The following is a 26,437-nucleotide window of genomic DNA, read 5'->3' on the forward strand; positions in this document are numbered from 1 at the left end:
TGCACATAATGGAACAGTTCTTAGGCATAAATTATTTTAAGAAAAACTTAACTCATGAGATTGCTGTGAAAACAAAATTGAAGCTAATCCTAGAACTGTGGAAGTACCTTGAAAACTTTAGCACATTGTGCATGCATACAATATTATTTATACAGTGCTAAAATTACTCTTGCTATGTGTTATGATTTGACTTATTTCTGGTTCCTTTGTGTGATTTGTTTTGTATCTCTCCTACTGGCATGAGGTACGTATTGTACGTATTGCTTTTAAATGGGTCACTATCATGTTAAAATCCTTTCACAGACATAGGTAATTAGCCACTGACTAAATTCATACTTTTGTTCGGAAGTCGATAGACAACTGATTAGGTCATAAAATAGAATTTGCAGAAGGTGATCGATGTCCCTATTGAATCAAAATCCAACCATGTAACTTGCTAATGCAGATGGCTCTGCCTTACTTCAGACCCATACATCGGTAGTCCCCTAGGTAAAGCCAACCAGAAAGGAATTTGTCTGCTCCAAGTGCAAGTCCTTAAGAATATGACCTTCAGCAAATGGTATCTAGAAGAATTGGAAACACCAGATATGTTCTTACAAATGAAAACCACTTGTGAAGCTGCTCATACCCACCCATGTAAGGCTTGGTGCCAGCTACAGTGGTAATCCGAGTCTCCTTGGGCAGCAGAGCAGCAATGTTGAAGTCTGTGATGTGCACATGCCCTGTGGGGAGAGGAAGACCAGGAGAATGTTAAACCCCTTCAACCTAGACAAATAGTCCCTCATCTAATAAGTGGGAAGATCTGGATGCTTAGCAATGAGTGCAGGCTATAAAAGTCCCCTTATTCTATCCTCAAGACCAATGAGGCTTTAAACCACTGCAGCAGCCGAAATATGATACACAGCCATTAGTATCTGACTATAAACGTGTAGTTCAACCTCAGACTATTTGAGCTTTGGTAGGTGAGTTCATGCTCCAGAAACTCTTCTGGGCATTATTGTCTGCTGGCAGCAGTCTAGATTGCTTATCCTGTATATACCATATAGGCGACAGCCAGGGCCTCTGAAAGCATCACAATCCCCATAATCTCTTATGGGGAAATTACTATTTCCTGGCACAGATATGGATACACATTTTGTTGTTGCTGTTCTCCTTGTTTTTCTAAGACCCCATTTGTATGGGGGAGGCAGACAGGGCAGGTTGCCTCCAGTGAACTCTAACAAAGTAAATTCTATCAAAGGACAACAGGCAAAATTCAGAATATTATTTAAAGAAATTGGGGGGCCAGGAGACATAGTCTGTGTCCAGATCTCTGTCCCTAACAGACCTGTTCTTTTCCTACATTGAGCCTAAATTTCTCCACTTAAAAATATAGTGGTAGATTATATGATGCATTGGAACCCTTTGATTTGTGAAACACAGCAATAAACAGGTCTCTTTGGGCTGTAACACACAGCAATAAAATGTGTGTGGAGCACTTGAGTTTGGTAGGAAATATACCCTACATAATGTTCCAGGGTTCTGGCATTTACAGCTAGAAGGAAGAAATGGGCAGGGCAGTAAACTTAAGCCAAACTTGTATGTTATCTGTTGGCACAACAGTTATCTGCCTTCCTAGGAGCTGGAAGTGTTGGCCTTCCCATTTACATGTGCCTGCTGCTTTGATGGAGATGGGATTACAGAGGGAGTACCAATTTATTCTCCTTCCAGGATCCTCAGTTCAAACTCCCCACATCAAACTCCACAGTCTGCTTCTGGCCACGTCTAGCCCATCACCAAGGAAGACCCTCACTCTCTCTATCAACATGGTTCTGTTTTGTGCAGAAAGCACTTGCTTTTTGTTTGCATGGCATTTTCATAAGGTCGAAGCAGCAGCATTCATCCAAATGGAAGTGAGTTTTCTTTACCAAATCACATCAATGAATGAGGTCAATAGCTCTCTACCATAGTTCTGGGTCTCGGTTTCTTTTTTCTTCTATTTAATCCATAGTTCGTGCTCCAAATATTGGACAACTTTGGAAATTGATACAAATTAAGTGGGCCTGAAATCTCCCATTACAAGCCTGTTCTCTAGAACAGGGATGCGTGACTTTAAGTCTAGTCCCCACCACTAACCAGATGTCACCTGGAAAAAGTCACCTGGGCTCTCTAACTGCTGTCTTCTTACTAGGTAAGGTTAAGGGAAAATGAAAGACAGCAGGGACTATGGGAGACCCAGCCCCGCACCCGTCAGGGCACCAGAATTATTGTCAATCATTAGCAGAAGTTAAGGCACAGACTGGCAAAGCACATGGGCCTGTGTCTCACTTCCCTCCAACTACAGCTAGACTGCCAGGAAAGTCTGACGTCTGCATTGAAAACGAGAAACTCCAGAAAATGGTCATGAGTGGTCAGGCATGAAACCCTTCCCTAAAACTTGAGGTTTTCTATAATCAGTACAAGGTTGCCTACACGTATGTTGAAGTAGAGTGTAAAGAATGCTTTGAATACACCCAATTCCTGAAGCCTGTTCTCTGGGCCAGAAGCATGAGTGTCACTCAAGAACTTGTAGGAATTGCAGAACTCTGAGCCTTTCTATACTTTCTGGATCAGAAACACTAAGGTCCATGTCTTAGCATTTAAACAAACTCTTCAGGTAACACTGAAGTCACAGAGAGTTTGATATTATTGTTTTGAAAGAAGACCTGGCTCAGTGGAATACTGAGACTGTTTCACAAGACTACAAAGTAAGAATGGGGGATACTGGCCAAAGAAGGCAAACCCAGGCAGCACTGACTGTCTCTCTGCTCAGTTTGACTGAATGAATGACGAATATCTATTAACATCTGTGCATGATTCCTTCACTTTTTACAATGCTGTCTCAGCCTGTCCCAGGGAAGTGCCCCCTGTTGTATAGGTGACTGGTTTTAGCTAAGTTCATAGGATCCAGAAATGGCGGAATTGAGGTTAAGATCTAGAGACTGGTTTAGGATCTAGACATTGCTCTTCTGACACTTTGGTTCAGATTCCAAATCTCCCACTATGCTATGTGTTCTGTCACAAAACCAAAGGACTAAGCAACTTGAAACACGTAGTTTTTTGATTCACTCAGACATCTTCCTCTGCCAGGATGCAGAGGAAATATTTTGAGGACTCATGGGAGCTCCAGCGGCGTTATAACAACTCCCAGCACCATAGGCAATGCTATGCCTCAGTTCCCGCGGGTGCTTCCATGCTGAGTTTACCCTGTCAGGCTCTCTCCTGTGATGTGGGAGTGACTTCCAAGGCTGAGTTGGGGGTGGGGATTCTCTGTGATGCAGATGGGAGAAATCAGGACTTTTCTTAAGAACGGGGCAATTTTATACTTTCTTCCATAACTCAGGGCTCCAAGCAACTCCTGGAATAACATTCTCAGCCTTGGGACTTTAGAGCTACTAGATGCATTGTCTTTGCTCTGACCCTGACTTGGGCATTGTAAAATGCTGAGTGTAAAATTCTCCTGTACAAGACTAAGGGCTTCCTGATCTAGATTCCTGGGGAAGTTTGCACCTTGGATAGCTAATAACCTCAACTCATCCTACAGGGCTGTTGAGTTCAGCTTCCACTGTCGTCATTGTCTATACTCTTCCTCACTGTGACTGCGCTCAGGCTGGGGCCCCTTTCATCAGCACCTCTCTCTAGGGTACCATATCCCATCAGCTGGCAATAGCCACAACTGCTAAAATTTTGCAAGTGTTTACAGTATGTGCAAAAGATACCCGTTTCCTGTAATATCAACTATTGCCAGCTGTAGATAAGACATCATTACCTGGGGCCTCAGGTATTGTCTTACATTTTCAATAGGACGCTTCATTGATTGTTTTTCAGCATGTGTTGGGGCTCTTCATGGAGGAAGATGATAAGATAGAAATCTCTGTTCTTTCCCATTCTCAAGAATGAACTTTTACCTCCCTCTCTCGTGACTACAGATATTAAAAGCTAAACTACAAATAATGTTATAATTGCCAAAGTCTTTGAGATGCCAGGCAGGCATTATTGTTCCTCTGGATGCAACATTTGTTTTCTGACTAACTTAAGAAAACCACAAATTTTTTAGACCCTATGAAAGTGATAAAATTGGATTGGCCACTTCAACTGGCAGGATGTGAAAATACATTTCAGGACGGTTTGCTATGATTCATCTAAGACCTGATGCCATATTGGCTCTGAATTAGTATAAGTGAGATATCTGGGGAGAGCAGAAACTTGAGTGCTCAAAATGAAAGCCATTTTTTTACATCAAATGCTGAGTCATGAGAGATCTTTATTCAAATTGTGGAAAGAATCTCCATCTTATATGATCTCACATGAACACTGATACACGCTGGGGAATATGAACAATATGAATCCTTAGAACAAAACAAAGCTTCATTCTGTTACTGCGCACAGGTGAATGAAGACAGAAGTCATAGGATGGATACAATACTCATTTGGGAGGCTGGGCAGAGCAGGAGGCATGTAAAAGAAATCACACAGCTGCCCTTCACAGTTGCTAACGTCTCCATGCCAGGGGTGAAATACTGAAAATGAGGTGGCAGAGACCAGTGAGCCTTCAGCTCCCAGAGGAACATGGGAAAGCAGAGCAGCTGCTTCTCCAAAGGGCAAGCATTGGTTTATGGTTCGGCTGGTTCTCATAAGAAGAACATTAGAAGCTTGGGGAGACAGGCGAGGGAATGTAGTCACTTAAAAGCAACTAATTTTAGTTCCAGAATAGTGTTTAAGTCCTAGATTTTTTTTTGTAATCTAACTGAAAATGACATCAAACAATTATCTTCTCTAGAAAGGGAGCCCTGGGATATGATTTCCAGAATAGATCCCAGACTTTTCACTTTGTCTGCTTCTATTTCACTCATGAAGTCTTCCTTTATTAATAGCAACAATTCTGAAGGTGAGTTCGGAATGGGAATACAATATGGTGACTGTGGCTGTTGTTTTTGTTCCTTGTTTAAATCAATGTCTGGAGAGTGAAAGGGGCATGAGAGGTTTCCCATCACCTGAGACACTGTACCTGTCCCTCAGGAAGGCTGGGAAGACTGCTCCCACATCCCAAGCCACAAAGCTTTAAACAGAATGAAAATGCCAAAAACAGTGACCTCAGACAGCTGTGTAAATCAAAGAAGGCAGGATAGACCATTACAAGCAGAGTTACTTGAAGATTAAGCTTGAATGACCTTGTTTAAGCTCAGGATTCAACAAGAAAAAGGATCTGTAGTACCATCCCATCTGGAAAAACACAGTAATTCTCAGGGAAGACTAGTAATCGCCTGACTTTCATAGACTCTACCGATAGATAGATCTATATACATACTGCTCTACACAAAGCCACACAGAACATCAACATAGTCTTCATCCAGCTGTGAAAGCCTCTACAGAATCATGGAAGTCACACTCCCCTTTGGTTTTAAGCAGTTTCTGTTTGCTTGTTTTTATGGTCGACATTGTACCATATGTTGTCACTGTTGTGTCAATATTTATCATGATCCCAAGATGTAAGTGTCCTTGTTGTCTGAGAAACAAAGGCACAGAAACATTTGGGCAACTTGACCAAATTCTGAGAGCTAGTGAGTAGTGAACTGGGTTTTAAAGCAACCTAGCTCTGTCACTCGTACTATAAACAACACTAAAATTAGTCCTTCACAAGAGTAGGTTCTCTATGGGGCTACACTTCAAAATTAATTGATTTACTCATTTCCTTCCTAATCAATAATCATCACATTTCCAAGAAAAATTAATGAGAAAAGGAGGAAGACAATGAAGAGGAAGTAAAATGAAGAACGATGGGTGCGTGTGTTCTAAAAGCATGATCAAGCATCTTCTAAGAACCGAGATTGAAACCGGAGTGAAAAATGTTCCCATTGGTAAGGTTGACATGTCTCCTCGGAGTCGTACAAATGAGGAGGTGACAGGTATTCTTGTCTAAGGGGAGCTGTCTGTCATAAAACGTAAGGTGCAGACCAAAACCTTATTCTGCTTAACCAACTATATTTTCCAGAAAGCTTGGTGGTACAGAGTTGCTTTTTTTCTAAATAACAAAAGCGTGGCTTGTGCAGACTGCCCTTCTCTCTAGGGCTGAAGATTCAGAGTGTGTTTACAGCAGGCGCGGAAGGCCCAGGCCTCTCATACAAGACTGGGAGAGCTGGTGTTTTCATGAAGGTCACCTTCATGCTGTCTCAGCATTTGCTCACATCTCTGAGATTCAGAAATATGTTCCAAAATGTCAAAAGCTGAAACGGTAAAGAAATAAGACATTGGAAGGAAGTGGGGGGAAAAATCCCTTCAGACAGCCCATAAATAAATAATAACTGCGCTTTGAGATTAGGGGCTATGCTTAAAGGTGTTTCTTAGCTCTCAGGGCCTAGGTGGGGCTGGGGAAATCAAGTTTAAATTCAAGTAGGTAAATAAATAATAAGGAATGGATGGGACTTGAAGTTTCAGTTCTAATTGCCAATCCTGCTTATCAAAGTTGAATAACTAAGGACCTCCACAGATTCAGGTTCACTTTGTAGAAGATTTCCAATATGAAACCAGGGTGAAACTGCCACTGTGAAATCAAACAAGGGCAGTGGAGTGACCTGGGACTCTATAAGGCTTGAGTCACACACTTTCCTGTTAACACACCCGGTAATACAGGACGCCTAACCTGAATCTATCTGCATGTACCTCCTGCTTTAAACAATGTGAGCTGCTCTTATAGCTCCTGTATGATGGTCAATACCCATCTCCATTTGAACATGTTTTAAGATATAGTAAGGAATGAAGGAGAAAGAGAAATAAGCCATCGTACTGAATGGTTTTGTGAGCCCACTTGATGCAAGCTAGAGTCATCTGGGAGGAAGGAGCCTCAGTTGAGGAAATACTGCCATGAGACCCAGCTGTAAGGCATTTTCTCAGTTAGTGATCAGTGGGGGAGGAAGGTCTAGTTCATTGTAAGTGGTGACATTTCTGGGCTGGTAGTCCTAGGTTCTGCCTCCAGGTCCCTACCCTGTTTGAGTTACTGTCCTGACTTCCTTCAGTGGTGAACAGCAATGTGGAAGTGTGAGTTGAATAAACTCTTTCTTCCCTAAGTTGCTTTTGGTCAGGGTGTTTTCTATTTCAAACTGGTTTTGGACTCGTGTGCATTAAGTTAACTGTGTCCTCTGAGTGAGCTTTGAGGTAAAATCTTCTATTTACTATCTTATACTTGTGCAAATTTGGGCATGCATATGATTAAAATCAGGTGCATTTTGGGAAAATACATAGTATACAGGAGCTTTTATCACTTGGTCCTATCAATCAAAACAGAAAGACTCTCTTCCTAGCAACAACCATTTTTTCTTGGACTGCATAAAGAGGAAGCCTCTCCCAGCACTCAGGTCAGAGACAGGCGGATCTCTGTGAGTTCAAGGCCAGCCTGGTCTACAAGAGCTAGTGTGCAATGACAGGCTCCACAGCTACAGAAAAACCCTGTCTCAAAAAACCAAAACAAACAAGCAAAAACAAACAAGCCTCAAACCATAACTGGGGCTCTTGGACACTCTAGCTGCTGCAGGCCACTGCTTATCTGCAGTGTATCCTCTGATGTCTTTAACTGAAACTGCTTTGCCATTTGTGTGTGCACTTTTTCAATTATCTTAATGAGATGCCAAGGACCTGGGAACGCTTATCACTGACAGTGCCCACCTGCAGCACTCTCCCATGTACACCAGGCAAGCTGTGTGCCCTACAGTACTCCCTGATGTAGTATCCGTGATTTCAGAAAGTCTTTTAAACTGTTGAGAAGGGGGCTGAGGAGCTGTCTCGGTGGCTAAGAACACTGGCTGCTCTTCCAGAGGAGCCAGGTTAGATTAGCAGCACTCACGTGGTGGTTCACGGCAATCAGCTAGAGTTCTGGGGGGTCCTATGCCTTCTTCTGGCTTCTGTTGTCAGTGCACACACATGGTGCACAGACATACATGCAGGAAAAACACTTATACACATAAAGTAAAAATTTTAAAACATGTTCAGAAAAAACACGCTTATTTCATTCTGTTGGCAAAATATTGTATTTAGCCAGCATGCATAGACTTTAGATCTCCACTGTCACCATCAGGACCACCGCCATCTTCCATTACCAGTTTTATATCTGGGCCCAATAATACCTTTTTTAACTACTTTAGTTTTCTTTAAGATCATTTATTTTTCTTTACTGAAAAAATTGAGCACAAGACTTGCTATCTCTTATGTTCAGATGGAATTTGCTCTCACGAGATGCAAACTGTGAAAGGAGACACTAACAAAATCATCTCAGTTACTTGGTGGGTACTGTTACCTGGCAAGTGCTCAACATTCAGATTAGCTCTGTCTTACACCAAAGGATATTAAGAAAAGCTAGTACCAGAACAACCAGAGAGTTTTCTCGAAGAGATATAGTACTGGAAGAAAACGAAGTAAAGAATGACTTTCTCATTCTATTATATCTCAATGTTATTTAAGAATCTATTATTGGATTTTTACATACCTATAAATTTCCCTATCTTGTCTCTCCTACACACAGATGAAATTGATATATTATACATGTGTATATATATATATATACATATATATATACACACACACACACACAAATGTCCAATGAATCAAGCTAAGGTGATCAATGTGTTGTGGATACCTGTCATATAAGATGATTACAAGCAAATCATTTACTTACCATGTTCATCCAGTAAAATATTGTCAGGTTTCATATCCCTAGGGGAGGAAAGAAGGAAAAGATAAAGTTGTTCATAATAAAACAGAGTCCTATGGTGAAAGCAAAAATGCTCAATAGATCCTACTTGAGGTTAAAGCACCGTACTAGCATTTCATCCCATTATCACAGAATCTGAGACAGTTAACATTACCTGTGTTGATTAGGAACCTGGGCTTGTCTCATTCACCAAGAGTCTTAATTGCTATAGCATGAAAATATTAGTCAACAGGAATCTATGGGACATTAGCCAGTATCTTCCTGTGAAACCTCAGTTACACACGGCTTTAATGCCCTTAATGGCTTAATTACTGTGCTCAGAGTAGTCAAGGAGACAAATCATCTATGAGTTAGTGTATAGCATAATAATTATAAATACTATACATTACATCGTGTAGATATTTGCTAAGTTGGTCAATTTCTGACACGCTCAACCCAAAGCTGAAAAGGTAATTGCATGAGAAGGTAATGGCAATTGCTTGACAGCAACATTCATTTTATTATGTATATATTTGTCATTGCACCATATTGTATACCTTTAAAGTATACCTTTGTTATTAGACATGAAAACAAAATCGAAAAGATGGTCAGGGGAAGAAAAGGCCCACTGTCTGCCACGGAAAGGAGATCTGTGAGGGCACATGAGAAGACTGAGGGCCACGGTGATTTCAATGTCCTCAGGAAATGATTACCCTGGACAGTTCTCCTCAGTCAGACACTGGCACTATAGTTAACAACAACCCCAAACTCTCTATGTTCAGATTTTAACTACCTTTCCCTAATGCACCACTAAAACGCTTCTTCCTCGAGTCACAAAAGCCATTAGGAAAGAAATTCTAAAATAGGTTTGGGAACACATTATCAGGATGGTCAAGTAGCTTTTATGTTTTCAGAATAAAAAAAAAATGACCTTAGCTTCTGACAGACAAAGACTGGACATTATCTTTCCTTAACAAATTAATAAGCTTTACAAAAAATATCACTCATAAACAGAAGCGAGTACATGCTACATCCAGCATTCAGGTGGCATGAACTTGTGAATCCTGCCTTAGGCTGGTAAGTTCATTTTGGAGCCACAGAGGGATCACCTTTCTCTGGGGCAGGATTCTTTCTATGCCAGAGGGCACAACTGTCGAAAAAGGTAATGTAACAGGACTTCAAATTGCAGGATTCTGTGGAGAAGCACTCTTGTAATATTACAGACCTGTCTCCAAACCCTTTGTTTAAAGAATTAATAAGCCCAAACTCACACATGCTGTAGAAGCGATTGCATTATCTGCTTCTGTGTTCCAGCCACGTGCACCCGTAGGATCCTTTAACATAGTCCTTGCAAACCCTTGCCTGCTCACTTGTTGCTCCTTGGCCTGAATCAGACCCTCTCACCACCACTCGGAGACACAGCGGATGCAACCTGAACTTCAGAGCCTTCACTTCCTGCAGAAAACCTTCCATGACTTTCCAGTGCTGGACCAAATGCTTTGATGTGGTTTTGACGCCCCTGTAATATGTGGTACACTTATATGCAACTCTTCTTCATGCTTAGACTCCTGACCTGCTTGTTGCCGGGATGATTTTGTGGACAGCACATAGAGCCAGAGTCCATGGTGGTCACTAAAGGAGACACAGAGAAAATCTAGCACACGAGAAGATGGCTCCAACAGTGGTGTGGGAGGTCCTTCTGTGTGTTGCTTTTATTGATTAATAAATAAAGAACTTCTTTGAGCATATGGCAGGGAAAAACAGAACGAGGTGGGGAAAGCTAGGCTGTAAGCTGGGAGAAAGAAGGGCAGAGTTAGGGAGAAGCCATGGATCCGCCACATGAGACAGACGATGGGACATTACCCAGTGCCCTCCCTTCAACACAACAGTACAGTCCAAGTGCTATTATACAACACCGAAACTCGCTGTACCAGGAAGCTGTAGGTAAAGCAGACATAGGGCTCTTTCTGTCATTTTCAAATTGTATCTAGTTGACATCACTGCTTTCCAGGAAAGCAAAAGGTTCAGGCAGGAAAAAGTTGAGTATGTCAAGGCCAATATCAATATCTCTTCGCCTGTATTTATGGGGCCTCATGACAGAGATGAATCAGCACAGATTTCACATTTTGTGAATTTACTATGAGATACTTGAGTATCTTGGTTGATTTTTTTTTTTACTTTCTCATCTTTTTTCTCCACTAGGTTTCCCAGAATCTATCTTGAAATTCAGAGAGTAATACAGAGAAATCAGAGAGATGAATAGTTGTTTGATTATGCTTTCTTCCTTCAATCTTCTATTTCCCCTCGCAGTATTTATCCACTTAGGTAAGTCAGATAATGAGGAGATAAATGAGACCTTGTTCCCTCAGGGGTGGGGAGGATGAGAAAGATACACAGGCAACCAAACCAGAAAAGTATGAAATGGTAGAGGTGCTTGCCACAAAATCAACGAAAGAATATGAGGAAATCTAATAAAACTGTGAAGTTTTAAGCATTGTAATAAGTTACATAAGCTTATAATCTAACTACACAGGGTTTTTTTCACACTATAATGAGGTAACTTCTAAGTCAGTACAAGGAAAATTGCAGTATGATAAAAATCATTTATTCGCGTACCAGAAGAAAGAAACTGAAAAGAAACTTGGAGAATTATATTAAAATTCCTGTTAGAACAGTTGAGTTTTCTAGTTCTGAATCTCCATTTCCTTTCTTCAAAAACACTTCAGTCCCTAATGTAAATCAAAATGCGAAACTACTTTCCTAAGATGATTGTTTCACTTATAGGTAGTTTAAGATAGTAGTCAACAGTACTGGGTATGTTCGAGGCTCCGCTCAGAAGCTTGGAGCAGTGGAGACTTTCTGCTACAGTTCAGACCTAAGCTATCAGACTCTGTGTCTATCCAGAGCTTTTAGGAACCTCTCAGACATTCTGAGGACCAGCCACATTCAGAAGGCAAATCAAGAATGCAAGAACAAGCAGCAATGGATGCTGCTGAGGATGCAAAGGACCCTTGAATGCTGTTGGAGGACATATGAGAGTCTGGCCACTGCAGAATCAGCATTAATGTTCTTCTGAGAGAGAGAGAGAGAGACAGAGGGAGGGGGCAGCTATGCTCTCCACACAACAGGTTGGAAATAATATTAAGGGTTCATATTCAACTAAGTGTCAGTGTGCCAGGCAATGCTGTGGCACTTGCCTACTCTGAGGTCACTTCTTCACATTTTGATCATTCCCTAAACCCCACACACCCTCACCTCTTGCTTCCTCTCAATAGATGACCGTATGTCGTCACTTTGCAGAGATCAGAGAACCTTGTGTACCTACCTACCTTTTGATTTCTTGTTGGCTATGGTACACCATCTCTTCTGTGGGATTTGGAGTCCGGTCCTCTCTCCTTTCATATATTCCCTTGGTAAATGTCCTTGCGCTCCACCCCAACTCCTCCTCCTCTATGAGACTATGTTACCACCGAATCTCGAAGAAGCCACTTCCGCCCACTGCTACATCTTACTTGTTCCTTAATGACGACACTCCTGAGTTGAATGCTGACAGGTGGAATTGGGAGTGGCATCTTCTACTTTTATCTCAGGTCACTAATTAACTCCCATCTCCTCCTCGGGTCCTTGAGATTACCTTTGCCAGACACTTCTATTCCCCTCACTGTGCCAAATCCAATTGCACAGCTACTCATATCCTGGTCCTGTAGCAGGGGCAGATAACCCCTTCTCTCATGACACACTTTGTTTTCATGGCTTAGACAAAACTCATTTACTGGGTTTCTTCCACCACAGAAATCCCTACTCAGTCTCCTTTGCTAGCACCTACTTGGTCAAATCTCTAGATATTGGGCTCTATGAAGATCTAAGCCTATGCAGGACTGCATTCCACTAAATGACTGCATTTAGGCTTATGATTTTAAATAGTATTTACATGCCAAATGATAATGCATATGTAGCACATTTCTGGTCCTCACCCTGGAATTATAGAAAGTACATAAAATTGCTTGTCTGATGGTGTCATCTGTTCAAGAAACACGAAAACTACAAAGTTCTTTGAACAGAGCCTTTCCGTCTATCCATAACCCTCATTAACACAGCACCAAAATGATCCCAGAATTCCTTGGCCCAGGATCTGGCCCCATAGTGCTCCCATTTTAAAAGTGAAAATCTTGAACTCTAGAGTTTCCTTTTTGAAGTCCTAACATCAATTTCTTGGCAACTCTTGATAAATCTACCTTTAAAATAAAATTACTGGAAATAGCATGGAGACCTCCCAGAATATGAAGTATGAAAATACCACATGATACAGCAACTTCATTTCTTAGGTGTTATTAGCCCAGAGGTTTGAATGGGAATTTGCATAGAGATATATAGGCCTATGCCCAAAGCAGTGTTATTCACAGCAGCTAAAAGGCAAAAGCAACCTGGGTGTCCATTGACATATGAAAAGGACAAAATATATATACAATTATACTTACAATGGAGTACTGTTCCCTTGAAAAGAATAGAATTCATATAAATGCTACAGCCTTAATGAACATATTAATGTCTGGAAGACAGTGTTGAGTGAAACAAGTCAGACCCGAAGGAGCCATTATTGTATGACTCGGGTTATGAGTGGTACGTAGAGCAGCCATAAATAGAGGTCATGAAAGGGGTTCCTGTGGACTAGGGTAGACATAGAACATTATCATTTAAAGGTACAGAGCTCCAATGCAGGTCAACAGGAAAGCTCTGAGGATGTGAGGTGGCTATGGTTTCAACCATGCTCAAGTATTCACTATATTTTGTCACTTAAAATGATCCAGTTTCATATCTTATACAACTTAAACATCAATAGATGAATTAGTAACAGAATTCATATCTGCTGCTGCAAAAGCTACTGCAGTGGTACCTTTCTCTTGCTTCCCCATCTTCTCCTGAGCATCCATTATCTTCCTAGCATCTGGCAAGGAGTACTGCACTCCATGTGCCTTCCCTGCTTGAGCTCTCACTGGGTTCCACCCCATAGGGAACAAGAGTGACACCATTTCTGCTGCCATGTATACCCAGTAGTATGCTGGCACAGGTCAGACTCTATCGCACACCTTGTTTTCTCCAGCTTCCTAGCCTCCTTATCCCCATTTCCCAGATAGTCCCTTATGCTCACAGTCATGATCCCTGCCTACTTCCATGGCTGGAGAGCATGGTGCTTCCTTCCACTCCATCCTAAAGTTAAGACTTGTCCTATTCAAGATCTCCTGAGTAAATTGGGAACATGGGGACCTTGGGAGAGGGCTGAAGGGGAGGGGAGAGGCAGGGAGGAGAGCAGAGAAAAATGTATAGCGCAATAAAAATTTTAAAAAGACCTGTCCTATTATTAGTAAAATACCATCACCACCAGTTGTTTCATTGTTAATCTGCTCATTAATTCTTTCTCTTCCATAAAGATTAAAGTTCTATGAGGAAAGAACTTCTTGTTTAATGCTGTAGTGACTGGGACTCATAAAAGTGCCCAGAAGAGAGTAAAGTGTCTTAGTAAATGTTCATCATAAAAATTATGCTTGAGTCCTGGTACTAAACTTTGTAACACAAAACAGAAACACAGAAGCCTCCTGGTAGGTCTTTGATGCTGGTTACACCGCATTCGCTGTCCGTCAGCTGCAAACCTGACCCTTTTAGTAAGTGAGCGTGCATCAGAATGAGGAATGACAGGCTGAGCTCCATGCAGTGAGAGCATATGACTTTAGATGGGGGCTTTGAATTTGGAGAGTGGCCAAGTACAAGTCTAGGAACACACATGGTCTATGGTACTTTTCTGCTGCATTTTGGTCTGATGACAGACCAACAAAGCTGCGTCTCACTGAGTCTGTTGTTTCTACCTTCAAGGACTATAAATAGCCGGGGAAGAAACCCAATGCTCCCTGTGGCGGGGTCCAAGTGCAACTGATATATCTGCCATTGTCACTTGAGTGACTTTACAAGACATTTAGTGGAGTTTAATAGACTAATTACATCCCTTCGCTGCACCTACTCGGGAGTCAAGTTGCTCACTCTGCAATCCCACATGGGGTGTGTGACAGTCGGGAACAAGGAACTCATTGTATCCAAACCCAAATCAACGTTCCCCTAGCACCCCACAATTTCTGACTAAGCAACGGGTTTGTTTGGTTTTGGTTTTGTTGTTGTATCGCACACTCTCAAGCTGGGTCATCCCCAAATTCTTTTCTTCTTTTTCTTCATCCCCAAGTTCCTGAGAGGAAAAAATTCTCTCTCTCTCTCTCTCTCTCTCTCTCTCTCTCTCTCTCTCTCTCTCTGTGTGTGTGTACAATACATAAGATTTAGAGTATCACACAAGGACTACTGGTCCCCAACTAGACGTATATTAAAAGAATGGGGTGGGAGGATGGGAGAAGAAATTATAAACAAAACCTAATTTGAAACAGGAAGCAGAGTAGAGTTTTCTAGATCAGATTGTGTCTCAGTCCAGGCACTGTGCTCTAAGATTACACCTCATAAGCTTTGCTTACAATCCCAGCTCTCTTCCTTGCTTCTCATGTAGTCTTGATCCTGTAATTTAAGCTATCTCAGTATCTGCTGCTTTATCATCTGTGCACATGGTCTAATCTCCATAATGGAGCTTCGGTAAGGAATAAAGGTAGAGCCACTGCCTGGCAAGTGCCTGTACTTAAACTTCATCTTAACAGCTGTCTGCTGCATCTGCTCACCTCCAGCATCTCTTGCTGTTGGCTCCGAGGAGGATTAAGTACAGAAACCACTAGCAGAAGATCAGATAAAGGGACTGTGAGCTCTCAGTACCACAGAGAATATTTCCAATGTTTAGTAAATGTGGTGTACATTTTTTGATATTCCTCTTAGGTACAAATGACTTTTAGGTTAAAAATGCTTTCTAATTTTCATTCCAGCAAACACATCCATTATATAGTAAGAAAGCAGGCACTATTCATTATCATGATAAGACTATGAGGGTAGGAGTTTTAGGTGTCTATGAAAATGTCATCTTGCATGCCTTTAACCTTTAGTGTCTCTTTTCCCATTGTGTCACTCATCTCCTCTGCTCAACAACTTCCCCCTCTCACAGGGCTTCTATAGCCTGTGGATTTCTGACCAATTGTTTCTGACAATTGAGCTTATATACCCTCTTAGCACACAAAAGTGACATCGTTAGACACCTATTCCAGGACCTCTGCGTCTCCAGCTCCCCACCACCTGAGCTATCTTCACCTAAGAAAGATATGTTTCTTCGGTAGAGTGGGAGAAGAGCGGGAGGGAGCAGATGCTGAAGCACACTCAGTAGAAAACAGATTAAACTTCAGTGGCGACTGTTCGGGGAATTAACAGAAACGTTAAATCAAGAAATGGACAAGAACCTCTTCACAATCCCACATTTCCAATGTTGGCATGAACCATGCTGAAACCTTAGGCTGAGACCCAGCTGTCACTAAGACTTGAAAGAGCCTGGCTAAAAGCTATGTTTCAGTGCAGAATACAGTGGAGAGGCCGGCCTGACCTCCAATGTCTTTGAGGCCCGATCTTTTGTGATTCACCCACGTCTTGTTCTGAAAGAACCCCTGACAGTTGGTTTGTATTCCCAATCTATTTCCAAAATAAATCAGCAAAGCAAAGTTGATCGTCAATCAATAATCTACTAATATTTTCACAATCACCCTGTTTGTAAATGGCATGCCTTTTCCTCAATGAGTAGCTTAGCTATTTTAAGATGATAGCTACGTTCCCTAAAGACAAGTGAATTGGGAGTTTCTGTCTATGTTGATGAGGAAGGCTTCCATGGACAAAGGGAATGAGGGTCATGATTGATTATCAGTTCCTGATAGGAACACAGAAGGGATGCTTGGAGACAATCCCCAACACTTTCTGGACCTGTCCTACCTTCTAAGCAACGACACTGCATCTGGTTGAGGTCATTACTGCCTATGCCATGGTATAGTAACAAACATCTGATAACAGTATCTTTAGTGTCTCAGAAGAGCTCTGTGCTCTAGAAGTCCTGCATAGACAGGAGAAAAGGGGGTAGCTGAGAGAGTGACATTGCTCATCCAAGATGACCAGACAAGACCTGACAGAACTTGAACCACCACCACAAAGTAGTAAATCTGATTTACATCAAGATCTTCATTTCTTGCTTCTCCTAAGAAAAGAGAGGGGGAGTTTTATACCCTCAGAGGCTGATCAGTTCAGCTCAGGTTGGCCTACAGCAAGTGTATTTTTGCTCATATTTTCCTACTGTACATTCATAAGTCATACACATATTCTACTTTATGATGCATTGCTAAAGATCAGATGTGTGAATGCAGTTTAAGATATGCTGCTATTGAAAAGGCAGAGCCCAGTGGAAAGCTGGCTCTGCTGAGCTGTTACTGAAGCTTCCTGTGTCACCATGGATCTCTCCCACTCCATGTATTCCTGCCTTGGTGGTGCCGCCTGCCACAAGATATCTGTGCAGCTGCAGGGGCCTCACGGTGCTATGGTGTTTGGACGTTCAGTCACCACAAGTACAAGATAAATGAATCCCATTTCTTTTATAAGTACCCAGCAACAAATATTTTGGTTTAGCAATGAAAAACAGACCAATATATACACCCAAGTCTTATTTCATTTTTTCAAAAGTTTTCTATTTATTATAGAGAAAAATCTTTTCTTTGGGAAGATGAGATGCATTCATCTTGAAGACACAGGTTCCCAAAAGTGGGAAGTACAGACACCCCAGCTTGAGAAAGTATGTCCATATACAATAATCCTAGTAATGAGAGTTTAAAAAATTACAGTCTCTGGAAATGATGTTTGCCCAAGGAAGATTCTCCTTTAGGGCTTAGCTTAAGTCAACCACTAGCCCCTTTGATTCAGATCCTCTCTGGTGGAAACACACATGCATCAGTTAATAGAACAACAGGAACCCGGGCCAACTCCCACAGCCGCTGAGAACACAGTGGACTGTAAATATGCTCCAGCCTGGGGAAGGTACTGCATCTAGAAGTAATGGGGAACCAAAGGGAACCAGGTCTATTAATAATAGAGAAACCAGTAGAAAATATCTTTTAAAAATTAGGTGGTGAAGAGGAGTATTCAATTAGAAAAAAAAAAGTAGTCTCCTATATTTCAACTCCAGAACCAAATGTACCCTCTCCAGCAAGAGGAAAAATAAACTTGTCATTTGAAAATGAAGCAAATTAACTCTCCAGATGCCAAGAGAATTAAAAATAAGACAAAGCTAGAAGAACATCTGTATCTTTGCAGAGCAGACCACGACTCCGAAAAGTCTGGGGATGGCAGGATTTGTATGTCAAGCACATGCCTTGTTTAGGAAACAAGTCACAGAATAAAACCAGCTGGTCCATGCCCTAAGCTGTTTTGTTTTACTGTCCTATAAAGCATACAAGGTTTTAATGAAATGTCTGTATCAATTATGTATCATTTGCCGGAAAACCATGCAAAGTGTTTTACTCATATTATTTCGATTACTTCTTCCACTGCTCCACCGAATACCTGATGGAAAATAGTATTATCAATTTGACTTGAAAAATAGTGATTTTGAATTCAGGAGAGACTGGGAAGTTTTCGAAGTCCCATAGTTACTGAAGGGTGGAGTGGAGCCAGGATTAGAACTTTGGCTATGTAAACCCAGATCCCCATTTTGAGTGGATGAAAATATGCAGTGTTAAAACTGCAGACAAATGAGGGATGTGGCCACAGGAGGAGGGAACCAGACATCAGAACAATGGGGTGGCAGGTAGAAGTGCCTGCAGGAGAGTGAAAATTTTTAAAGGCAGAGGACAGCTGCTTGGGCAGACGCTCCAACAAGGAGGAGTACACCCTTGCAAATTGCTTAAATGAGCAAAATTGCAGTTCAGACTGACTAGTCAGGTCCTGTATTAAATGCTGCCTTGAATTTTTTCGTATTTATGTAATTTTTTGTAAGTGTTTTGATGCTAGTGACAATAAGCTTACATCTAGCTTATGCAGGGAGTGCATATGGCAGCTTTGACTGCTGCCAGCTGGGATGTGTTCTCATGCGATGAGCTGGGATATGTGCTCTGCTTTTGATCACTGAGCTGGAAGTCTGCTCTATGACCATAGCAGAGAGAGGAAGATAGCCCTGCAACCATGTAATCTTCTCTGAAGCATGATGGAAATGCACCAGGCAAACTACAAAGCTGACCATGAAATGATGGCTGTGTCTTTTGTAGTTAAGACCTGGACCACTCTCTGGTAAATTCTCAAGATGGGTAGTCGGCCACTGCTCTGTTTTCTGGCAGGATCCATTTCTAAGGAAATACAGGGCTTACTCAGTGCTCTCCAAAGCACCCAGCAGAGCCCAGACCCCGCCCCCCCCCCCCCCCCCCCAGCATCTGCAGCTTTTTCTTTTGGATCAAATACCAACAAACTCCTGGGTTTTAGGCCATAGATGTGCTTGGTGTGTTCCTGGTGATTGGAGCAGGTAGAGAATCCATGAGAAACATTTCAGGAGGAATGATGCATCCAGGCTCCTGTGCTGATTCCACACTGCTACCAAAACCCCAGCTTTGAATGCTATTTTGCCATTCTGTCCCATTAGCAATTTGATTTGCTGGTTCCTGATCTCAGAACATTCGCTACAGCTTTAGACATCACTTATAGCTCTAGGGCAAAGAGGAGCTGAACCCAGCACTAATAAATGGGTTTCTCCTCTTTTATTAGGGAAACCAGTAGCTTTTTTTTTTTTCTGAAGAAGTCACTAGCCATACTAACTCATATCCATATTGAAATGGAGATGCTGGGAACATAATCACTGTGAGTGATCCAGCCCAAGTATTGAACACTAACCTGGGTCTTTGCGACCAAATTCAGGTTATCTTACCAAGAAAGAAGAAAGAGTTGAAAGAGTTCTATTTACCCAGGCAGTTTGGAATGCTGCCCATGCCAAATAGCCTGAGGGTGAACCACATCCTGGTTATGTTTGACTGATGGAAGTTAATAAATCTCCCCTTGTCTGTTTCCTTTAAACAAGCCTGGTATTCAGTAATCACTGAATGCGAGATAAAATGGTCTAGAAAGATTAGTTTGCACATAAGGACAGTGTAATGGATTTAAGTAAAGTAGAAATGTATGTTCTATGCAAGTAAATAAATTTGCAAATATGTAATGACTAGGATCATATGCCCATGAAGCTCAAAGAGTGGAGACTACTGGGGTGGACATGGGTGGAGTCCTCTCATGGGTCTCCTCTGGGCCAGGAGGTATCACTGGGTTAATGCATCTAGTTGTATCAGGCAAGCACACACTAGCATTTTTATATTTGGTATTGAGACGCAGAACGACCCTCCCAAAATGTACTTGACTGATGGAAGTAGGTGATGCTAGACAAAGTTCCATGAAAAGGACGTTACATCTTTGCTGTAAACCCCCATAACGTCTCCCCTTCAAGTAATCGAAGTTGCTGGTGACACACTGCTTAGTGGGCAACTGCCAGACTCTCCTCCTGTGCCCAGTTGCCTTGAGTGAGGAACTGTCAATCATGATCTCCCTTGTATGACAATCAGCTGACTTGTGATGGTGGCAGCTTGGCTGCTTTGCATCCTTCCTGGACCTAAGGAAATTCCACTCCAGCTGTAAGGACCACAGCAACTGTCAGCATTCATGCTGCCCATCACACACACACACACACACACACACACACACACACGAACTGAATCTGTGCTTTATTCAGAGAGCCGCAATCTGGGAAGTCAGAATGAAATCTGCCTTCCCCCAATCTCTCTCTCATTAGCATTTTCATACAGAACCTGAACAAAGGCATCAAATCAATTCAAAATCACATCTGCCCAGGTGGGTCTTGTCTCTGAAACTGTTCCCCCTCCCCGCATTGCAGTGGGAGGATTGAAGCCCCAAGGCCACTGAGCCTTGCACACCTCCCGAGCCATTCAGACGGCAGCTAGTTTTAAGGTTAGCTCACAGAAAAGAGATCACTGGCCGTGGGACTGCACAGGCTCCAGTCTTCAGAATGAAGCACAGATAGGCTGGGTAGTGACCCACCAGAGCGACAACCGCAGCGGGGGCACCGACTTCCATTCTAGTCTTTCTCTAGTTACAACTGCCCTGGACAGTTGGCAGTACCTTTGGGAGATGTCACTCAAGTTACAAGAAACATCAGTGACCTTTAGGTGAACCGGCCTGCAGTCATTCCCAGTGGTCCTTCCTGTCCTGCTGCTCTCTCCACTCAGGCCAGGTAAGGAGCACTTCCCAGCCTGACTCAGAGCAAAGCCCCTGATTGATGACCTGTTAACTCTGCTGCAGAGCTAGGGTCTGTCATCTGCCCCTGCCCTGTTCTGACAACAGAAGCATTCTATGTCAGCTTCTGTTGGTCTGTCAGGAACATTTGCCTATGCACTGATAACCACGTTTTTGTTTTGTTTTGTTTTGTTTTGTTTTTTACTTGTTATGATCTTTATTGGGCTGAGCCGGTCACTCTAAGATGAAATCGTCAGGTTTCGGGGCCCAGGCCCTGAAGAGCAACAGTGTAAAGCAGCCTGTGAACGACTTATGAAACTATAAGTCCTGGAAACTGCTGGGGCCATAAACTTTCAGAACACTCAGCAGCTCAGGGACAGCGAGGAATCCCAGAGACGAAAAAGCAAAGACTTTACATAGAGACTATGAAGGCGACTGACAGTGGAGCCTATCGCCGTAAGAGGCCATGAAGAGCTCAGCAGACGACCTGCAGATCCCAGCCCTAGAAAAGTTCCAGAGACGCCAAGGCTAAGAGCTTAGGGCCTGACACAGAGAGCTTGAAAGAATGGTATTATTGGCTGTTACTGGGCCACTGTAAGTCAATGCGCAAAGCAATAAGCCTTTCCTTGGGTACCTGCAGCCGCTTGCTGGCTTTGAAAGGAGGGAGCCCTAAGCCTTGATTTCTGAAAGCACAAAGCCACAAGCTTCTGCTTTTGAAAGCACAATATACTTTTGACTTGTGTGCCTAGATCTATGAGTGTCTGGCATTGGAACCTGTAGCTATAGGCCTGTGCTCCTCAAGGTTTGGAGCTTCAGAGCTTCCGGAATTAAAAACCACTCTGTAAGTCTTGGGTTCTGAAAAGCGTTAGGCTTTCAACTCTACAGGAAGCTGCCCTGTGCCTGCTCATATCATTTCTATCTGACTGGAGTGAAAGAACACGCATGTATTTGTGGCAGGATGGACGAGGAAGCAGTTAGTGCAGACTACACATACGCACCACACAGGTTGCACTGTGTTTGACTATAAATGTATACAGATGTTTTATAAAAAATATAAAGCTATGTAACAATTAACAGGCTTTACATACATAAATGTATATAACTAATACATACATGCGACTTAAAATTAAATACATAGATTTACTAATTCATAGAGTCACATGATGGCAATAGTCTCAGTAACAAACGTTTCAATCTAGTACCAGATAGTCCCAGCTTCACTAGAGGTAGAAATTAGGAATGTGGGCTTTATAGTTAGATGACCCCCAGGTTGAAATCCCAAACCTGCAGCTTCCTGGTTCCAGGACCATGGGTAAATGTGATCACCTTCCTAAGATGCATTCTTCACTCTCTCAGTGGTTACTGCAGTTTTCCCTTGGATATTTAACCAGGCACCGTTACCTTTGCTTTGAGGGCACCTACACTATGCTAACTCTAGACATAAGCTAAGAAATTTCCTGTCACGTGACTGCAGTTACCAGACCAGGAATGGAAGGATGACGCAATTAGAGCCACTGAGTGAGAGGGGGAGTAATGAAAGGCTGAAAAGAAGCCCCTTTAGCATCCCGAGGGAAATTTTAAGAAGGACTGTTAGTCACTGGATTCAGAAGACTTAGCATGGACTACCAGAGCCTTCTTAGCAGTACATGGAGGAGCAGGCTGAGGATGGAGGGTCCACAGAAGGAACAGGCAAGAGAAAGCAGCACCTTGGCCAATGCTGCTGCTGGATTGTCAAATAAGTAATCTTCTGATAAAGTTCATCTGGATTTTCGAGTTCTATAAGATAATATTTATTTTGTTATTTGAAGCCATGCGAGTTTAGGTTTACCATCATTTGAGCTCTAAACTCATTGCCTGATAGAATGAAGGACAGTGAACTCTCCTTCATAATGATGTGCTGATTGCATTAAGTGACGCATGTAAATCTCTTACTATAGAATCTGGCACAAAGTGACTGCTCAGCTAGATTTCATAACGCACTGAACAAATAATTAGCAAGTGTCCAGAGCAGGGAGAACTAGGCCATGAGACACTGACGATAAGCTCAGACTGTCGAGAGATAAACAGGTGTTTTCAATGTCCATTGTGATGTCATAAGGGTGACAGGTTTCACTTGTTACACACGGCAGCACAGGCTAAGCTCCATTATACTTAAGTATAAGCCGGGCAAAGTACCCCATGCTTTTAATCCCAGCACTCCTGAGGCAGAGGCAGGCAAGTCTCTGAGTTCGAGGTCAGCATGGTCTACAGAGATAGTTCCAGGACAGCCAGGGGTACACAGACAAACCCTTCCTTGAGAAAAATAAAAAAATAAAATATACCTAAGTTTACATTATTCTTCAAAACTTTCATACAGCATCCGTGACAAAGTCTAGTGCTGCACAATCATTCGCATTTGTTTCCAAGCTGCCTATGACCACTGCCACTCAATATAGCAGAGATGATGCATTGAGGTGGAAATACTGAGGTCCTTAAAGAAGAATGCATTTGCTAGTTGGGCTTTGTAGAAAATGTGTCTGTCTTGTATCTTCAGGATAAGAAGGGAGCACCTCAGCTCATGGGTTCTTTCTGACTGTGTGAGATCAGCTAACAGGACCTCTCTAATCCCTTCCATCCTAACTTCCTGACCACACACTCTAGAGTGTAAATCAAGCTCAAGTCCATGCCTTCCCTGCTTGCTCGACCTCTTCACTAATCACAAATACAAAGCAGGGCTATGTTAGCACACTCGTTTAAATGAGGTAATGATCTAGCCTCTACTGACACTTGTCACCCATTCCTACCCTCACATGCCCTCTGCTCTGACCCCCAGAGCTGTTTATCTGGCTAGCCTGCCACCAATGCTGTCAATATTCCAGGTCCCCTGTGAGCACAGTGTTAAAGCAGCACACACTTCCCAGAAGTGTACCTGCTCAAATTGCTATTTATTATGAAGTATTAAACACAATCTCTAACTAACACAGCTCCCTCAGTAGGTAGGTCCTTGTTGCTGGTGTCATCTCATTATCTGTAATCTAGAAGATGACAACAGAGGAGGAGGAGGAGGAGGAGGAGGAGGAGGAGGAAGAGGAAGAAGAGAAAGAAGAGGAAGAAGAGAAAAAAGAGGAAAAGAGGAAGAAAGAGAAAGAAGAGGAAGAATGAAAGAGAAAGAAGGAAGGAAGGAAGGAAGGAAGAAAGAAAGAAAGAAAGAAAGAAAGAAAGAAAGAGAACTCGTAGTAGTTTCCTCCACCCCAAAAATTCTACTCCCAGCTATGGGCCTGACATATACATAAGTAGACAATTCTGTTTAGTATTAAATGATTAAACTTAAAGAGTAAAATTTGTACTTCGTATTTCAATGTATGCTAGACTAAATGAAATTGTATTTAACAAAGCTCACAGGTTACATATTAATGAAACTCTTAACCTTACTGAAATTATTAAAAGTTCAGCCCAGCCTGGTTAAATGTTAATCTGTAAACAAGTATTCCCTTGCCTTTTCCATGGTGAGTCAGCAGGTGGTACATTTTAAAGGCCCTTTGCAACTGTCTGATGCATAACACCAAGGGGGCAGATTCTCCTGTTTTCACAGTGTGTAATTCATGCTCGTTCATTATTTGATAGCCTGGGAGCAGGTGCTGAACAGAACACAGCAACATAATACCCTTATTACTGCACTGCCCTTTGTTTCTAGGGCTCCAGTAGCAGGTAAGAAAAGAGAGCATTTGCAAGGGTTGGTGATCTACTAAAGATAAGATTTAACAAGACAAAGAGGAGAGGCCTTTTCTTAGGCACTCCCCAGAAGATGTCAGCCTGAAACCTAAATGTAATATTCCAATGCAATAAGCAACAAATGTTGTCAATACATAGAAAGAAGGAAAGACAAACCTCAAGCAGAACACACATAGTGAGAGTAATAAGTCATCTACAACTACTTTTAGGCTTGTAGTTTCTCAGACTGAACATACTGCTATGGTAAATGAGAAAAAAAATAATAAATCCTTCTTTACAGATATATAAAAGTCAAACAAGACACTTTCAGCCAGAGAAATCAGATGCTTTAGATACCTGAAATATCTCACCAAACATGAAAGATAAAAGCAAGAAGTTGTTCTGAGCAGCAGGAGAGAACTTCATGCTTTTGCTCTATCATGAGCTTGGTTTCTGCTGGAAGTTTCTGTCTCACAGTTCTACAGACTGCAAGTCTGAAGCCAAAGGGTCCATAGATCCTGCTTCCACAGAGACCATCCTCTCTTGCCTCTTCTAGCATCTTCTGGTTTACAGGCAATCTACTGTTCTTTGGTTTATATGCATATTTCTCCAGTCCTTCCTCTTCCTATGGCAATCATTTGTGCGCGCGCGCGCGCACACACACACACACACACACACACACACACACACGTGTCCACACCCAGATAGCCTCTTTTTATAAAGCCACCAGTCATATCTAAACAGGGCCCATCAGACTGGCCTTATTTTAATTTGATTATTTCAATAAAGATCCGGTTTCCCAAAAGGTCACATTTTAAGGCAATGGGAGTTAAGACTTGAATGTATCTTTTACTGAAAGCATGCTGCTTACTTTTTTGTCAACTTAACACAAACTCTAATCAACTGGGAAGAGGAAAGCAGAAATTATTGCCATCTACTTGGCTTGTAGGCAAGTCTATGAGCATTTTCTTGATTGCTGAGTGAAGTGGGGGAGAGCCCGGGCTACTGTGAGCAATGCCATCCTGAGGCATGTGGTCCTATGCTGTATGAGAAAGCAGGATGAGCAGGCCAGAACAAGCAGACCCGTAAGCAACACTCCTCCATGGTCTCTGCTTCAGTTCCTGTCTCTAGGTCCCTGCCTTGGGTCCCTGTCCTGACTTTCCTTAGTGAAGAATTGCTGACTTGAGTGTTATAAGATGAAATAAACCTCATCCCCTCTGAGATGGTTTTGGTCATGGAGTTTATCACAATAGGAATAACACACACAATACAAACCAGCCAAAACATCTCTCAATTGGCTAAGTAGCACTATATAGCTCATATAACCTGGAAGGTATTTAACAGTTATTTTCATAAGGATGAAGCTAAGGAAGCCTGTATTTAGAGCATGAACCAGTCAGGACCTTTAGTTAGAAAACCTTGTATTTGTATTTGGTCTTCATACACTAACTACACATGGCTACGTTATCTTGCATTTGAGTTTTGTCTCCATACACTAACTGTACATGGCCAAGTTACTTAACTCTGCCAAAGCTGACAGCCAAACAGGGCACTGTGTACAGCATGCTGAGTACCATAGGACAAGGTCTTGGTATATGTATAATAAATAACTTGCTAAGGCATTAAAGCAATGACGTATGTACTTTGCACTACAAATTAATTGGGTTAAAAGGCTGGTAAGCTAAAAGAAGTAAACACATTCAGGAATGAGAAAAATATCTCACCAGGTGATTCATTTCAAAGCTAAGCTGTCTCTGGGTTAGCATATTCATTCATTAAGAACTGAACTGTCACTTGGATGATTAGCACCAAAACGATCTCATT

At 42.2% G+C, this 26,437-nt stretch overlaps 1 protein-coding gene across 1 annotated transcript in view; it reads right to left on the minus strand.

Annotated features, from left to right (window-relative positions):
- LOC121453542 (serine/threonine-protein kinase 32A) overlaps positions 1 to 26,437 on the minus strand; it is a 109,857-nt gene that overhangs the window by 17,425 nt on the left and 65,995 nt on the right. Inside the window, exons 6-7 of the mRNA XM_041660409.1 lie at positions 8,684 to 8,721; positions 633 to 722 (exon numbers count right to left, since the gene is read on the minus strand). Coding sequence (XP_041516343.1) covers positions 633 to 722; positions 8,684 to 8,721 — 128 coding nt within the window. The remainder of the gene's footprint in view (positions 1 to 632; positions 723 to 8,683; positions 8,722 to 26,437) is intronic.

The sequence above is a fragment of the Microtus oregoni genome, unplaced genomic scaffold, assembly GCF_018167655.1.
Source record: "Microtus oregoni isolate MIOR12 unplaced genomic scaffold, Mior012 000011F_ref0000422, whole genome shotgun sequence".
In the NCBI taxonomy this organism is placed as follows: domain Eukaryota; kingdom Metazoa; phylum Chordata; class Mammalia; order Rodentia; family Cricetidae; genus Microtus; species Microtus oregoni.